Source organism: Lissotriton vulgaris, chromosome 1_2, assembly GCF_964263255.1.
Source record: "Lissotriton vulgaris chromosome 1_2, aLisVul1.2, whole genome shotgun sequence".
Lineage (NCBI taxonomy): Eukaryota > Metazoa > Chordata > Amphibia > Caudata > Salamandridae > Lissotriton > Lissotriton vulgaris.
Window position 1 is genome coordinate 309,835,477 of NC_141686.1, and position 18,795 is coordinate 309,854,271.

Consider the following 18,795-nt stretch of genomic DNA (forward strand, 5'->3'; position numbering starts at 1 on the left):
ACTAGCTCCCCTTATCAAATCTTTTGGGTTCACACTATCATCATACGCTGATGACACACAAACAGTAGTGAACCTTCTTCCAGGCGGCACTCAGGCAACCTCTCTGAGGTTCCAGAACTGCATGAGTGCCATGGGGGATTGGATGGCCCAAAACTGTCTGAAATTAAACTCCAACAAAACGGAGGTGGTTTTGTTTGGAAACAATCCCAATCTCTGGACGCCAGACTGCTGGCCTGCAGGCATGGGCCAGCTCCCCAAACCAGTCAGGAAAGTAAAAAATCTGGGCTTCTGGATTGACGAGAAATTGAGCTGTAGGGATCAAATCAATAAAGTGGTCTCCACCACTACCTACATTTTAAAATCCTGTAAATAAATACTGCAATTTCTCCCTATAGCAGCAAAGAAAACTGTGGTAACAGCACTAACTATGCCTAGGCTGGATTACTGCAACAGTCTGTATTTAAAAATACATGAGGGATCTCTGAACAAACTGCAGGTTCTTCAAAACGCTGCGGCCAGATTACTCACCAATACACCCAGACACAAATCTATTTCTGCCCAAACCAGAGCCCTACACTGGCTGCCAGTAAGGAAACACATTGAGTTCAAAGCGCTGTGTCTGGTTTTCAAGGCCCTCCATGGAACAGGGCCGGAATTCCTCAAACAATTGATCCACTGGTATACCCCCACCAGAACACTACGCTCATCAGACGCCAAATTGGTAACTGTACCCAGGGTAAAAAAAGCTAACTGGGGAGGGAGAAGCTTCTCAGTCAATGCCGCAAAAGCATGGAATGCACTTCCTTTTTCATTAAGATGCACATGCAACCTTCTTGCCTTTAGAAAGACACTTAAAACTTGGCTGTTCACCAAAGCAATCTAACCAGTGTCATGATCCCAGCATCCGGCTTAACCCTCATGAATAGGGCTTCCTTCAGCGCCAGGACACCTTTTTTGGTAACAGCTGCGCTTTACAAATAGCTATAACATAACATAAGATAACAAGGATACTATCCCTGAGGCAGGGGTAGATGGTATGGGGACCAAGCACAGCCTACCTCCTATCTCACCCATCCCCGAGGAGGCTGATTTATGACACTAGACATTACGGTTAGAAATATTACTTTTTCAGAGGTAACCATGGGGGGAAGAGTGGGATTGTTCCCAAACAATTAGAGGCAGACTATCCAGGATCAGTGGACCTTAGAGGTGATTCTATGCTTTGAACTAGAATTCTACAACATGCCAGTCCAATAATGTCTTTCAAAATTAACCCCTTCCACGCTCATGACGAGCTGGGCTCGTCATGGCGTAGCCTCCTCGCACGCTGATGACGAACCCAGCTCGTCATGAACAATGGACTTTCAAAGAATTCAGCACCGGAGGAAAATATCAATAGCAGTGATGGTGTTAAGGTATTTTTTCCAGAAAGAACAGTCTTTTATAGACTCAGAAATTCAAACGTAGTTGGACAAAGGGGCAGTATTTTTTCGGTACCTCACCCGAGGGGTTCATAAGTCCTATTTTCCTAGTCCAAAAGAAGGGGGTGGCTACCGTTTAGTTCTAAATCTGAAAGAATTCAACATCTAGATATTATACAGACATTTAAAAATTGAGGGCGTTTGTTTGCTAAGAGATATCCTTCAGGAAGGCGATTGGATGGTCTGACTGGACCTGAAGATGCCTACCTTTCGATGCCCATTTACCAGCCTCACAGGAGAATTTTACAATCCCTGTGGAGGGGTCAATACCTGGAATTCAAGTTTTTTCCTTTCGGTCTCTCATCACCAAATTGATGGGACCGGTGGTGGAGTCGCTGAGAGCTGGGAGAGTCCCTCTGTGTATCTAAAAGACCTTCTTTTGATGGCAGAGGATCCTCAGATGCTCAGGACTCATTTTCATGGACCAATCAGCTTCTTCAGGGATTGGGTTTCATCGTCAACTTGCAGAAGTGTTGCCCCCTGCCCAACAGATGGAATTTTGGGATTCCACATAGAATTGGTACAGACCCATTCATCTTTTCCTCCCAGAATATTCGCAACATCAAGAGAGAATCGAGGTCTGCAATTTGCAATCAGACTGTATCGTTGAGGTCGATTACTAGGATTGTGGGTCTGCTGGCCTCCTTAATCCAGGCTGTTTTCTCATGCCCCCTCCACTACAGTGCTCTTCAGAAATTAAAAGAAATCACATTTGAGGAAGCATCTCTTTTATTTGGAACAGGTTCTCCTTTCGACAAAGCCAGGAAAGAGATGACATGGTCGTTGCAACACAAGACATTTTCAGCACCTCCCCGGAAGTTGTGAAAGAATTGGATTCCAGCCATTGGGGCTGGTACGTGAGGAAGAGATCCCTTTCAACAGGGGTCATTGGTCAGAACCAAAGCTTCTTGAGAAAAAAGCCTGGTCCCCCGCATTTTCTTCCCTTTCTGCCCCCTGGGTGGGCCCGGTCCTTGGTAGATTTATATATTTATTTGGGGAGAGGGCGCTTAGGTGGCCCCCATCCGGGGACCAATTGTGGAACTAGGGACCCCATCTTACAGGGCCCAGCTGTAATTTAATGAGTGGGAGAGGGGGCAAGCAGTCCCCCACACCGGCCAATTTCAGGCCTAGGGACCTCCATACCCAGGGCCCGGCTGTACTTGTAATGTGGAGAGGTCACACAGCCGACATCTCCCAGGGCCATTGATGGCCCTGGGGACCCCATCCCCCATGGTAGGCTCCAGCTATGTCCTGGGGTGACCACCCCCGGACATACCAGAAACCTGTGTTTGCTCTTGCTTGGCGGGAACAATATCAAAGCTCCCACCAAGCGAGAGCAAGCTCGAAGTCCACTCTCAGCTGGTGGGAACTTTAAATCTACTCCCACTAGCTGTGAGAGGACTTCAGATATGTTTCCCTGCCCACAGTGATGCTGGCAGGGAAACAAATCAGAATAGTGCTACTGCCCACAGGGAGCAGCATTTCTAGATGCTCCCTGTGGGTGGGAGTAATGCTGGATTTCAATAAATGTGGGGAGCTGACTCGGGTCGTAACACCCGTCCAAGATATGGTGGGTTGCACGGGTGGGATGAAATTGGCCTAGGGAGTAGGGCCCTAAAACATTGGTCGGATGAATGCCATAGGGCTGAAATGCACCTGAAGAGGTGCTGCATTTTCCCTTCCCCCTGTGGAACATGGCTGGGTTGTACATACAAATATAGCCATGGGTGCTGGGGGGGGGGGGTCCCAAGGCCAAAAAAGTCCAGGGCCGGGGGCCATGTACCCCAGTCTCCTTAAAAAATGCATTGGACCTGGGGACCAAACTCAACCCGGGTGGGGTGCTGTGTGCACCCTTCCCCCACAAAATGTGTTAGGCTCCAGGGATGGGATTCCTGGGGCCGAGATCAGCCCGAGGAGGGGAGCTGCATTCCCCCGTCCATTAAATATTGTGCGGTGTGGGGTCTCCGGAGCCAAAATCTGTCTAGGGAGGGGAGCCACTGGTTGGCTGCCTTTAGGGGGTTGGCTTTAGGGCCTGGCCGCAGGCTAGGCCTTGTGGCCAACCCCATGACCCTTAATGCAAAATGCAATTTAAAAACCAATGGTGAATTCTCTACATCAGCCTTTCCTATCATTTCTATGGGAGATCCAGACATTTGTATGCTTACTACTTACTAGTAAATGTGGAGGAATCAGGGGGAGTGGATGGAAAATGGAGAATAATAAAAACAGAATGGGAGGGGCTCACAGGAGGGTAAGGAGGATTTCAGGGAGGGCTAAGGAGAGTTTATGGGATTGTCAGACACACTTACAAAATAGTAAGGCCGTTTCTACTGAAAATTGCACTTACAAGTTACTATAGTCAACAAGCATTTGCAATGCAATAGGTCTCGCATTAGGAAAGTTTGAGTTATTGGTATTGTAAATGACAAATTTTTATTTATGTATTGGTTTTGAAAACAGCGAAATTAATTGCTTTGTCATTTACAATACCAATAGTTTTAACTTTCGCAAATGTAACACCTATAGCATTTGTAATGCAATATGTGTTGTATTTACGTGACTTAGATGTATTGATATTACAAATAACAATGGCTTTTAATTTTTTTAAAATAATTAATACTTAAATAAAAGTTATTGTAATTTATAATAGCAATAGCTTAAACTTTTGTAAATAACTTTTGTGAAGATTATGTTCAGTGTATTTTATTGTGACGAAAATCCAAGAACAGAAGTGAAATATTAACATCTTTTTGTGACATTTGCAATAAAGCTTGAAACATTGAGAGAACATATTTGAACCAGTTGTTGTTGAATGGTTGCACAGATTGATGCTGTGGTGGCGCAGAGTGATGCTGTGGCGTTCAGTTATGCTGTGGTTCCCCTGAGTGATGTTGTGGTTCCCCTGAGTGATGTTGTGGTTCCCCTGAGTGATGCTGTGGTGATGCGATAGATAGAGTGAGGGCGATAGATAGGTAGATAGATAGAGTGAGGGCGATAGATAGGTAGATAGATAGAGTGAGGGCGATAGATAGGTAGATAGATAGAGTGAGGGCGATAGATAGGGCGATAGATAGAGTGAGGGCGATAGATAGGGCGATAGATAGAGTGAGGGCGATAGATAGGGCGATAGATAGAGTGAGGGCGATAGATAGGGCGATAGATAGAGTGAGGGCGATAGATAGGGCGATAGATAGAGTGAGGGCGATAGAGTGAGGGCGATAGATAGAGTTAGGGCGATAGATAGAGTTAGGGCGATAGATAGAGTGAGGGCGATAGATAGGTAGATAGATAGAGTGAGGGCGATAGATAGGTAGATAGATAGAGTGAGGGCGATAGATAGGTAGATAGATAGAGTGAGGGCGATAGATAGAGTGAGGGCGATAGATAGAGTGAGGGCGATAGATAGAGTGAGGGCGATAGATAGAGTGAGGGCGATAGATAGAGTGAGGGCGATAGATAGAGTGAGGGCGATAGATAGAGTGAGGGCGATAGATAGATAGATAGATAGATAGAGTGAGGGAGATAGATAGATAGATAGATAGATAGATAGATAGATAGATAGATAGATAGATAGATAGATAGATAGATAGATAGATAGATAGATAGATAGATAGATAGATGGATGGATGGATGGATGGATGGATGGATGGATGGATGGATGGATGGATGGATGGATGGATGGATGGATGGATGGATGGATGGATGGATGGATGGATGGATGGATGGATGGATGGATAGATAGATAGATAGATAGATAGATAGATAGATAGATAGATAGATAGATAGATAGATAGATAGATAGATAGATAGATAGATAGATAGATAGAGTGAGGGCGATAGATAGAGTGAGGGCGATAGATAGAGTGAGGGCAATAGATAGATAGAGTGAGGGCAATAGATAGAGTGAGAGCGATAGATAGATAAATAGAGTGATTATGTGGCGTGTAAATATGTGGCACTGAGTGGTATTGTTTGGAGTGCATGCGGCATTGAGTGCAGTGCAATTATGTAGCATATAATTATGTGGCACTGAGTGGTATTGTGTGGAGTGTGTGTTGCATTCAGTAGAGTGTAATTATGTGGCGTGTAATTATGTGGCACTGAGTGGTATTTGGAGTGTATGTTGCATTGAGTGCAGTGTAATTATGTGGCATGTAACTATGAGGCACTGAGTGGTATTTGGAGTATATGTTGCATTGAGTGCAGTGTAATTAAGTGGCATGTAACTATGTGGCACTGAGTGGCATTTTGAGTGTATGTTGTATTGAGTGCAGTGTAATTATGTGGGGTGTAATTATGTGGCACTGAGTGGTATTTGGAGTGTATGTTGCATTGAGTGCAGTGTAATTATGTGGCGTGTAATTATGTGGCACTGGGTGGTATTTGTAGTGTATGTTGCGTTGTGCGCAGTGTAATTATGTGGCGTGTAATTATGTGGCGTGTAACTATGTGGCACTGAGTGGGATTTCTAGTGTATCAAGCGCACACAACCTGTATCGGTTTATAAATTGAGTTTGGTAGTCATTCAATGAAAAGGATAAGATCCAACTCCAATGTTTTTAACCTATTAGGTGTTTATTCATCCAATGTAAGTATTTGTTTCACAAGAAAACCAGCCGACACGTGTTTCGTCAAAACCGGGGTAAACCCGTGACTCTTCAGGGCTGAGGAGTAAATGATGAGAGCTGTGTCGTCGGACCGGTGATATTTCCAACCCGGTCCTAATCGGGTGTGTGCAAGGGAAGACGCGTCGAGGAGGTGCTTCTAGTGCGTCTTGTGGTGTAGGGAGGTGGAAAAATCCGCCGCCGGGTGAGCGGTCGGAGGGAGCAGGGAAGCAAATCCGCGTACCCTCGCTTACCCTCGCTTGTGAGCTTCTGGTCGTTGTATCGAGGTAAGAGGAAGTTCGTGAACGCTCGGGTATGTGCGCTTGACATTGCATTTATGTACACAGAAGGTTGAGATCTTCTCCCCTTCTTTTCTCTGAGACAAGGGTTATCTCAGATCAAGAAGCACCAACCACCCAAACTTCACAAACTACCCCTGACCACTACCTGTTGAGCACCTCCATATTTCTGAACACTCTTATAACCCTTCGCTGAACTTTGGATTTCTAGTGTATGTTGCATTGAGTGCAGTGAATTATGTGGTGTGTGTAATTATGTGGCACTGAGTGGTATTTGGAGTGTATGTTGCTTTGAGTGCAGTGTAATTATGTGACGTGTAATTATGTGGCACTGAGTGGTATTTGGAGTGTACTTACTCAGAACCACCTAGCATTCAGAAAGCAACTTAAAACGTGGATATTTGACAAGTAATTCCCCATCCTTCTTCAAGCGCCTTGAGACCCTCTGGGTAGGTAGCGCGCTATATAAATTTATTGACTTGACTTGACTTGACATGTTGTATTCAGTAGAGTGTAATTGTGTGGCGTGTAATTATGTGGCACTGAGTGGTATTATTTGGAGTGTATGTTGCATTGAGTGCAGTGTAATTATGTAGCATATAATTATGTGACACTGAGTGGTATTTGGAGTGTATTTTGCATTGAGTGCAGTGTAATTATGTTGCGTGTAATTATGTGGCACTGAGTGGTATTTGGAGTGTATGCTGCGTTGAGCGCAGTGTAATTACGTAGCATATAATTATGTGGCACTGAGTGGTATTGTGTGGAGTTTATGTTGTATTCAGTAGAGTGTAATTGTGTGGCGTGTAATTATGTGGCACTGAGTGGTATTATTTGGAGTGTATGTTGCATTGAGTGCAGTGTAATTATGTAGCATATAATTATGTGGCACTGAGCGGTATTGTGTGGAGTGTGTGTTGCATTCAGTAGAGTGTAATTATGTAGCGTGTAATTATGTGGCACTGAGTAGTATTTGGAGTGTATGTTGCATTGAGTGCAGTGTAATTATGTGGTGTGTAATTATGTGGCACTGAGTGGTATTTGGAGTGTATGTTGCATTGAGTGCAGTGTAATTATATGGCATGTACACGCAATGTGCACGCGCCCTCACACATGCACTGTAGGCGATCCGCCTGGAAAAGCCTGGGAGCATTTCTGAAAGTCCCTTACTAAACTTTCGCAGAACAACGCAAGCACGTTGGTTCAGCCAAACCTAAAAAGGACCCAAACAGTAGCAGATGTTTCTCAGATTAAACCTGGAGTAAGTCTGGCACTACACACGTCCAAACACTAGCCATACATACAAAATATTGAATTCAGGGACTTAAAATAGGTGATATCAAAAATAAATCAATGTATTTAATGAATATTCCAAAAGTATATAGAAATGTAATTTAATGTTCAAAATGATATAAAGATAAAAATCAATATCCTTTTCAGATAAAATATGTTATGTTAACCACCTTTTTTAATTTAAATATGAATCTCACAATTCTTTTAAATTAATATAATACATAACTTTTGTAATTTTTAATATGTACTACCTATATAATAAATACATGTAAACACTTCACATTAGGTGGCATTGTATTTAAAAAACGGAAATATTTAAATTAATTAAATCATTAACTGAAAATTAGGTCAATAGGGCAGTGGCACCTTAAAGAGTTTCTATATTTAAAATACATGTATAAACTCAATTTACATTAATCCTAAACTTAAACATATTTTTCAAATTTTTTTAAAAGTTTAATCACTTGTTTACATTTTCCCAAAACGTTACCTTAGGGAGATTGTTGCCTAGGACGCAGAGAAAAGTTGCTAGCACAAACTTTACACTCGTAAACTAAGTCTACGCTTGCAGTAAATTTACCCTCAGAAATGGTGAATAGTCAAAAGTAGTACATTTATTGCGACGTGTAAGAGTACATTTACACATGTAGATGAACTTGTGTGTGAATCTACCTATGTGAATAGGCCCCTAATTCAGTATTGTATGCAAAAAGCCTACCATATGATGTCCTCATCATTGCACTTACCAGAGAGTTCATATGTGGAAATTTAGTGTGATCCATGCAGTGTAAACCCTTTCAAAGTCCCCTGAACAGCCACAGTGCTTACACACATTCACCCACTGACTCAAGGCACTTCACAACTCATCATTGTACCACGGCTTTAGACTCTTCTTAGCAGCACATGATTTCCTGCCAAGTGGGAAGTCTTAGACACTTAGCCCCAGAGCATGCCATTCGTTTTGGCATTGGGTGTCCAGCCCTTCCCTGCTCCCTCTCTTCCTGAGGTCCTTAGACACAAGAGTAACCCTTGCTTGAGCAGAGGAGGGGGCTGTGGCCCTTAGGGAGCCTCTCGTACTTCTGCAGGAATCCAGACTCATGAGATGGTCCGGCATGGAGAGACCAGCAGATAACAAGTAAGGTCTACAGAGCACATATGTTATCAGCAGAGCACAGATGAGACCAGCAAATCATACGTGAAAGCAGGCGACAACTAAGATCATGGATCTCCAGTGCAACCATCTCAGCACAGGTGGGACCAGCAGAGCACATACCAGACCGGTGGAGCAGACCAGACCTCAGAGCACCTGTGAGACCAGCTTATTGCAGGTGACAGCCACGGACCACCGTGAGGCAGAACGAGCAAAGGTGTGACCAGAAGAAGACACGTTAGACCAACAGAGCACCGGTGCTTCCAGCAGAGCACAGCTGAGTCTAGAAGAGACCAGCAGAGTATAGATGAGAACAGCAGTGCACAAGACTAGTATGGCAGAGGTGTGATTGGTAGACAGAAGAGCTGTGACCAGCATAGCACATGTGAGGCCAGCAGAGCATAGGCAAAGCCAGCTGAGCACAGGTGAGTTCAGCCCCTCCCAGGTGACACCAACAGAGTATATGTGAGGCCATAAGGGCACAGGTGTGATAGGCACACAAGGTGAGGGCAACAGAGCAGAAGTTGAACAAGCAAAACCCAGGACAGATCAGTAGATTTTGGGTACCACCAGCTCAATCCTGGTGATACTATCAGAGCTTAAGTGAAACTAGCAGAGCACAGATGAGATAAACAGATCATAGGTGACATCTGCACAGTGGAGACCAGTAAAGCCACGTTAGGGCCAGCAGATCCAAAGATAAACCAAAAAATCACAAGTGATGGAAGCAGGGCCCAGGTGCAATCAGCAGTATGGGGCGATCCATATGTGACTAGGACAACACAAGTGACGGCAGCAGAGTAAATGTGAGGTCAGCGTAGCACAGGTGAAGCCAGCAGAGCACATGTTAGACCAATAGAGCAGAGCAAAACCAAGGGGAATGATGGCACTCACCCCCAGTCAACTGATTTGGGTTTAAGGCATCATCATTCTTTAGCTCACTCCGCCACCCCAGTTCAAACATGCTCATATGCAAATCAGTCTGACCCTGTGCCTCATGGGAACAGTCCAGCCCGAACTGCCAAGCCATGTCTTCCCTGGACCGGAAACAAGCATCCTAGGACCGGTTTCTGGCTAATCAGCCGTCATCAGCCTGGATAGCTCGAATCCAGTGCTAGCTTCAATCAATTTAGACCAATAGAGCAGACCAGCACAGCACCTGTGGGACCAGTAAAGTGTAGGTGACACATTCAGAGCACAAGTGGGGGCAGAATGGCGAAGGTGGGATCAGCAGATCTAGGGTGCTACCTGGTATTACCAGAAATAAACAAGTTAGACCAGCAGAGCACAGGTGAGTGTATAAGAGCATAGCTGAGACCTGCAGAGGTCAGGTGAGGACAGAAGAGCACATGTGAGTTTAGAAGAGCATATGTGAGACCAGCAGAGTATAAGTGGGACCAGCAAAGAAAAAGGGAGACGTGTAAGGCAGAGGTTTGATCGGTAGATGATACAGGTATGACCTGCAAAGCAAATGTGATACCAGAAAGCCCAGAAGCAGCAGACCACCAGCGCACAGGTGAGGCCAGCAGTGCATAGGTGAGGCCATCAAAGCATAGATAACATCATCAGTTCTCAGGTTAGAACAGCCGAGTACAAGGAAGGCCAGTCAGTAAAGTTGCAACCAGCATAAGCAATCAGCAGTGTCCAGGTGTGACTAGAAGAGCATAAGAGAGGCTACAATAACAAAGGTGTGACCAGTGGAGGGCAAGTATGACCATCAGAGCTCTGTGCTGCCACCAGAGCACAGGTCAGACCCCCAGAGCTCAGATGGTCAAGTGGGAACTGGATAGCAGTGGCAAGACCACCATTATGCAGTTTTTTGCACATTGGCTATGGACAAAAAAAAATCCATCACTGACATTCCCCCTCGCCAGCCTACAACCTTTAAAGCCTGGCACAATGTTAATCAGCAGGATCTAAAAACCATTCTGGATTATTCTCGCCCATCAATCTCCGATAACCCCAACCTGGCTATACAACAATTCAATGACTGGTTGGGGCATGCTATGAACTCATTAGCCCCCACTAAGAAAATATCCACAAATAGGACTACCCCCACCGCACCATGGTACTCGGACGAACTAAAAACACAAAAATTACAGAACAGATATTGGGAAAGACAATGGAGAAAATCCTATGATCCTACAATAAAAACTAAATATAAGGAAGTTTTGACAATATACAAAGCCATGATCACAAAGGCTAAAAAAGAGTATTATATGCTTCAAATTGAGCAGGCGAAGAACTCGATCAAAAAATTGTATGACATAACTAAAGTGCTCTCGGGTAATACTCCAGACTTGACCCCACCCCAAACCCAAGACATGTGTGACGCCATAGCCGACTTCTTTTTCAAGAAGGTGGATGATATTTATCAACCATTTCTGGCAAAAATCACACATTCAAACGAAACCGATATTAGTCAGGAAACCTTAACACCAACAGGGACTCCATCCTTTACAGAGTTTCAACCACTGACAGAAGATCAAGTGATACACATTGTATCGACAATTAAAGCTGGATCCAAGCTAGATCCTTGCCCACTATCGGCTCTCTTACCGGTGATGGAGTCGATTATACCAGTCATGACGCAAGTTTGTAATTCCATCCTGATCTCTGGGACATACCCCTTTAGTCTAAAAACCACACTGCTCAAACCTCTGCTGAAAAAACCAGGAGCTGATAAGTCAGAACTAAAAAATTACCGACCCATTGCCAGTCTTCCGTTCATGGCCAAAGTGGTGGAAAAGGCCATGAACCAACAATTAACTGAGTATATAGAAACCCACAAGAAGCTAGACGATACTCAGTATGGTTTTAGGAAATACCATGGTACTGAAACTGCCCTTATTAAAGCAACCGAAGACATACGAACAATAAGAGACCAAGGCGGAACAGCGGTGTTGGTACTGCTGGATCTCTCAGCAGCTTTCGACACGGTCGACCATGGCACTATGGTCGGCCGTGTTGGAAAAATAGGCATCTCCTCCACGGCAAGAGCTCTCCTCGCCTCCTTTCTCTCGGAGAGAACGCAGGCGGTCTCTCTGGGCCCTTATCAATCTGCCAAATTGTCACAACCGTGCGGGGTACCTCAAGGCTCATCCCTGAGTCCGACACTCTTTAACATATATGTGTCGGACCTGGCCAATGTCATCAAGGCACGCGGGATGAGCCTTACCTCATACGCGGATGACACACAATTAGTGTTGGCTATAAGGGGTGATGGCGAGGAAGTAGCTAAAACATTCCAGAGGGGACTGACAGAACTGGGGGATTGGATGGCAGCAAATTGCCTAAAACTAAACTCGGAAAAAACCGAAGTTATGATTTTCGGGCAACTCTTACCAGAATGGCCTACCTCGTGGTGGCCCCAAACCTTCGGTGCCCCCCCTAATCCGGTGACTAAAGTAAGGAACTTAGGAATAATTTTTGACAATCATCTTAATTTTATGGACCATGCCAGCAAAGTGGCATCAGCTGCCCACCATAAACTGCGCATGATCCGAAAGATAAGTCCCTATCTTCCTACTACCGCCATTAAAACTCTGGTGAGCTCATTAGTCCTGACATCCTTAGACTATTGCAATGGGCTCTTTATTAACGCCCAAGCAAGAGTCCTAAAAAAACTGCAGACTATACAGAATGCAGCAGCACGTCTCATTCTAGGAATTCCAAAATTTGCTCCGCTATCCAATGCCATCCCCAAACTACACTGGTTGACGATTCAGAATAGAGCCAGATTCAAATCCCAGTGCATTGTATACAAAGTCCTAAACAAACAGGGTCCACAGTTCCTTAAAGACCATCTACGACCATACCAACCCACACGCCAACTGCGCTCTACTAACAGTAACCAACTTATGGTTCCTCGAACCAAAACTGTGATGTGGGGAGACCGACGGTTTGTAGTGGCGGCTTCCAAACTTTGGAATACCCTACCCCAGGACATCAGGGCATGCCCCACGCTACTCCAATTTCGCAAGAAATTAAAAACTTGGTTTTTCAATAAATAAACTACTTAATGACTCCAGGTATAGAATAACCATCAGAGCAAGGCAGTTTCAACCAGCCGGCAAATTATTCAGCGCCAAGACACCCCAGGGTATATGTTGCGCTATACAAATGCCAATAAATAAATAAATAAATAAATAAAAGCACAGGTGGCAACCGCAAAGTTCAGATGCGAACAGAATAGCTTAGGTGTGTCAAGCAGAGCAAGGGAAGACAGCCAAGTCAGAAATTAGGCAAGCGGTCCAAATCCTATTGAGCCAGATCATCCATTTTCAGAAGGTGAACACTTTACAAGAGAGACCATCAATCAGGCCAACTGTTTATGGGTGAAAGAGCAGTGGAAAGCAGCACTACCACAAATGGCCACTGCCTGCAGTAACCTTAACATAACCCTGACCCTACAGCACCTTTATCACACCCCACCCGTTGAAAACACTGCCTGTCTGTAGTGTGGACCCACTCACCTTTATCTGCAGAGCATTTGAGTCCTTTGGCATTCAGGTATGTCCGGCCCTCCAGGGAGGGGGTGATCTGAGAAGCAGCCATTGGGTTATTGAACTTGCCCTCCTCGATGGCTTTCAAGACAGCTGCCAGAGTCTTCTTGCTGTTCCACTTGGAGTTGATGTAGAAATTCTTAGCTGCAAACAAGGCCTGTGTGGAGGGAAAAGAAAATCGGATGAAGTAAAGAAGCACCACTGTGACCCTGCATCAGGCCCAACTTCCTCCATTCATATTGTCATGTCATGGGAAGTCACATCATATCACGTTGTGTAATATAAGCTTGTTGTAATGTATTATTTGATAGTATTTGAGGTTTTGTGGTGTAGGAAGGTGGAGTATCATGTGGTGATGCTGGTTTGGCTTCAGTATGCAATAATATCACAAACCCCAGAGCAGGTCCTTGAATTCACAGTAATAAATCCTTTGCTCAGTCCTGGTAGAGTGGCAAAGAACAGTCCGGCTTTACTAGAGGAACATGTGTTCATCATTTCATACTACCAACATGGAGGATAAGTAATTGACACGGCTCAAGAGAAATCTGACACCAAGTTATAAAAAATAGAGCAGATTTTTATCTAAATTTATGCACCAATGTGAATTTTATCAAATACATACAAAGCGTAATTGGTCAGATACATATGACCGGAGTTATGGATTTTTGAAGTGATATAAAATTGGTGCAAAATAATACAGGAAATGTTATCATTGCGTTCAATGGGACAAAACCACTAGTGACAATCGGTCACTTGCAGGTCGATTCGCATTGAACCCCTGCAAGGTGAAGATGATGCGGCTCTCAAGGTCAAGCCACAGCAGTCAGTTGACGTTAACCTGGCCCATGGAGCCCAGGGTCAGACTTGTCCTGGCTGTCCCTGGTGCTGAACGGGAGCTACGGGAGAGCTGCTTTTACCGATGAAACGTTGCTGCGGGGGAAGAGATGAAAAAACACAACTGATGTCAGAGGCACGTGGGGTGGATTCCCTTCTAGGTGCAGCGTCTAATGCAGGGGTTAGTTGCAGGACTGGCAACAAACAAGTCTTGGCAGCGGTACGTGAAGCAGATGTTAATTAATTTGACATCTGGTGGTCCCAGGGAATGTGGTAGCTGCCTCAAACTTCGTGGAGAGCATAACTGCAGTTCCCACAATGCACTAGACAATCTGGATTTTGGCAATCCCTCGGAGGGCCTGATGGGCAGTGATTCTTTGGTGCCAGAGCGTTGTTTTACCTGCGGTTTGCAGGGCACTAGTGTCACTAGTCCTGGGTAGTCTGATGTTGTATCTGGCTCTTTAAGGTGTTCCTACGCCTTGGGGAACTGACCTTTAGCCTAGGACGAGTCTTGATAGAGCAGTTCCCAGAGTGTTGCCTCAGGTGTAGCGTTTCCCTCTTTTGCTTTGTGTGAAGTCCTGTTGTCGTCTTCTCGATCCCTTCTTTGTTATCTTTAATGCAGATTGCTCAAAACTGAGGTTTTAGTGTCAGGGATGTCCCTTCAAGACTAGATTTAGGGGAGTTAGGCTTGTGGTAGCAAGTAGCCAAAGGGCTATTAGGCCCAGCGGCTAATCCACCTGTGAAGTGACCACATACGGTGGATGAAGGTCACTCCCCTACCCAGAACCCTCTATTTTCCCACTTTTAAAAATGGCAGAAATCTTCCTCAGCTGTACAGATCAGTTAGTCCACCCTAGAGGAGTGGCCAGTCTCCTGGGTGTGTACACCTTCTGACTACCTAATTTTCCCTCCAGTCTGGGGCCTGAGGCCTGAGGGCTGACCCTTCTGTGGGGAGGCAGTCTGGGTGTATTTCAGAGGCGGTGTAGCCTTTGAAGCTCACCACCTTGATATGCCACTTCGCTAGCCACCCTTGGAGGGAGGAGGTGTGACCAGATCTTCGTTCCTGACTCCTGGGAGTGTTTACACTGCCTTGCAGGAGTCAGACTATGGTCTTGGTGGCAGCAAGTACGTGCTGCCAGCCAGAGTACAGGAAAGCTGGGACAACCTCTAAGGTAGAAACACCCTTGGGCCTTCAAACATTACTAGCCCCACTGACGAAGGGACCACCACTCGGGAGACTTCCTTTCTTAGGGTGGTTCCCCTCGTTCACCAACAGTTGCATGCTTAATCATTGGGGAGCCTCCTCGTATCATGATACCTAGTCACGATATGGGCTACAGCCTCCTCTCTGAGAGAGGAGATCAGGGATGTATTTTGTACTAAGGGAGCTATATACTAGATTCCAAAGAGCAGTTCTCGGGGTAGAGAGGGCAGCAGAGCAAATGAAGAAAAAAGTGAATAAAACTAACTACAGGGTTCTCTACAAAATGGTGTCATAGTATGCTTTTTGTTACGTTGTAGAGTTGAATTGCATAGAATATCATACAGTTTGATATGTTGTAGTAAGAAATGTGAGTATTAATTGAAGGGGATGAGAACCCACTTCAAATAACAATCACGGTCCTTGTTAGATTGAACAAAAAAAGCCTCTGAATAAACCTGTGCTCCGCCCTTTGGCAGACTTCCACAGAGCAGTCAGGTTTAACAAAGGAGCAGTTTGGAATGTATTTATGCAGCACTCAAGCAGTAATAAAATAAGAACACAATGCAAGAACAATCCCAAAACCTATTTATAAAGAATATTTTAATCAATAGGATACCAAAATGACAAAAGAACAAAAAGTCATACAATAGATATGAATTAAAAATAGCACCAGAATGCGCAAAGCCCCACTCGTGGCTATCTGTTTGCGCAAGACTGGGTCAAACTCATAAGTTAAGGCTGACCATGATAGGTCGCCGGTCGGGTACAGGGACCAGGCCCGTCCCAGTAGAAAGATTACCTCCTGATTTAGAAGGTTTTCTGAAAAGAAAAGTGGTTGTCAATGATGCATCAGCAGAGAACACTGTAATCTGGATCAGAGCAGGGCTCAATAATGGTAAGCTGCTGGAGCATGGGTGTTTCAGTGTGATTGTGGACCAAGGCAGGAAAGCTCCAAGCGGGTAAATTTTGAAGTCCGTGCCAAGTAAAGCCTCAACCTCGATTGGATGCAGCTTGGCATCAGTTCCAGTGAAGCCCTCTGCGTTTTGACTGAGCAACTTTTATAGAAATGGTAACTCTTTCAGCAGGGCAAACCTGCAAGTTGAAGGCAACTGGTGTTTCAACATCATTGGCTGTTACATCAGCATCGGCCCCAGTCTCTGTTGATTCTTCAAGGAGCAAGTTGGGAAAAATGTTTCTAAGTATCAAATTCTTGCAGTTTGGGGACAGGAGGAGCACACTTTAACCCCAGCTAAGGGTCCAGGACCTGAAGAGCACTGCTTGGTGGCTATGTTTGACTCCAACAGAAGCCAGCAGCAGGATTCAGGACGGGCCCAGTTGGAACTGATCAACTGGGCAGTTGCAGGAAGAGAGGCCTCTGAGAGCTTGTTGTCTCTCTGTGGATCAAATAGGAGGTCAGCCAACTGACCCTTGGAATCACTTCTGGGATCCTGGGTTCAAGCCAAGCAGGCCAGCCTTTCTTCAGGTTCCTCAGTCAGCAGGACAGTCCTTCGGATTCTTTGCAGGTCCAGGAGTGTTCTGACAAGAGATTCTGGGTAGATCACTTTTATGCCCGGTGCCAGGCTGTGGGTTGAGGCACTTCTTTGATTACCACCAGAACTAGTTCTTGTCTGTTAGTCTCCTCCTACTAGATGTGGTGCCAGCTCAGACAACGGGGAGGAAGACCAAAGGCATGAGCTACATCTGTTAGTGACAGGATAGACATTCTTTAAAGCTCAGGAAGGAGCTGGGCACAGTCCCCATGTCATCCTGTTGAGGGACAAAAGCCCCTCCCCACACCTAGAACTCTTTCTCCACTGTCTGGGAGCAATATAAATCTCAACACAGGAGAGCCATCAGGGGTCAGGTGACAACTGGACACTGACAGGAAAGCCTTTTGATTGTAGTTAGGTAAAGGACAACTTTCTAAAAGTGTTTTCAAAATAGTAATATAAAATCCAACCTGACCATAAAGTTTTAATTTAAATTAGTATTAAAATAAGTACTTGGAATATTTTTCTAACTACTCCCTAACTAAATTTAGCACTTACTAAATGTAATGGTATCAGCCAGCCTTGCCACACATAAAACAGCATTGGAGGTTTTTCACAGCTAGGGCACGTAGAACATTAAATATACATGTCCTACATTAAAATACCGTCCACGTGCCCTATGTAGGGCCTACCTTAGTGGTGAATTATAAGTGTTAAGAAGGATTGTTAGGTCTGTCAAATGGTTGGTATTGACAGGTTGAAACTGCACTCCTAGGCTGAAATGGCAGGTCTAGAGAAATGTTTTACAGTGCTACTTTTGTGAGAGGCACAATGAGTGTATTGCCCACAAGTAGCATTTAATATACAGTCCCTGGGAATATGTGGTACCATATAGTATGGATTTACAAGTAAATTAAAGATATCAATCAAGTGTATACCAATTTCACCATGTTTGAAAGGGAGAGTACAAGCACTTTACATTTGGTTAGAGGGGGTAAAGTGCATAGAGTCATGCGACTAACAAAAAAGGGTTCAGAAAAGAAGACAAAAATCTGGAGAAATACTGTGCAAAAAAGGCCGATTCCAACAGTTTCGGTACATTACAGTATTCTGCTTTGGTACTGAATGTTATGTTTTCATGGAAAATAATGCTGTTTTGTTGTGTTATGTAATGATTCGATATGTCATATTGTTACATTACAGCATTGAATGTAGTTAGAGTGCACCGTATTATTATGGTTTGTGATATTGATCTGTTGATATGACATGCTGTGTGGCTGCATATTGTATTGTTATTTTATGCTATAGTACCATGCTACTATATGTTCTTATATTTTAATACAAGATGATATGACAATGTTTTTTTACTATGTTTTATGCTATAGCATGTGGGGTGATTCATGCGCTTTATAAATGCTAAAATAAAAATAGCATGAAATCTTGTTATAATTTCATTGTGTACTATGATATTGTCTGACACCTTTTTGGAGAACATAGAAAAAGAGTGGCTGCTGGGCCTCAGCCGTGTGGGCTCATCCTATCATGGCTCTGCAAATTAGGCCAAATACAGTCTTTTCCGTGCTTGAAACTCTGTAGTAGCGTCGGCAAGCTTTTCAGGGTGGTTAGATTGAGGGTAAAATAGACTCATTCTGTAATAGCATGATATCTCTTTTTTTTTTTTTCACAGATAAATTGGGAAGACATGACAGTGTACATATAAGAAAAAAGGAAACAAAATTAAACAGTTATTTACAAGATAAGTATAGTTTGTTCCATAACCAAGATATTTCATTTTCCACTTGGAGCATATTTGCAAGGTAACTCAGTTATTTATATTAAGAGCAAGAAAAAACTGTAAAAACTTAGTTATCCACATTAACAAAATAGATATCCAGCAGAAAGAAAAACGTTAATTAACAAAAAAGTCTTCAAAAG

The 18,795-nt window shown here is 44.2% G+C and overlaps 1 protein-coding gene across 1 annotated transcript in view; it reads right to left on the minus strand.

Moving 5' to 3' along the window:
• The window catches only part of LOC147736581 (transcobalamin-1-like), a 216,571-nt gene that overhangs the window by 162,526 nt on the left and 35,250 nt on the right, over positions 1–18,795 (minus strand). The window contains exon 5 of the mRNA XM_086952645.1: positions 13,303–13,489. Within this exon, the coding sequence (XP_086808771.1) occupies positions 13,303–13,489 (187 nt within the window). The remainder of the gene's footprint in view (positions 1–13,302; positions 13,490–18,795) is intronic.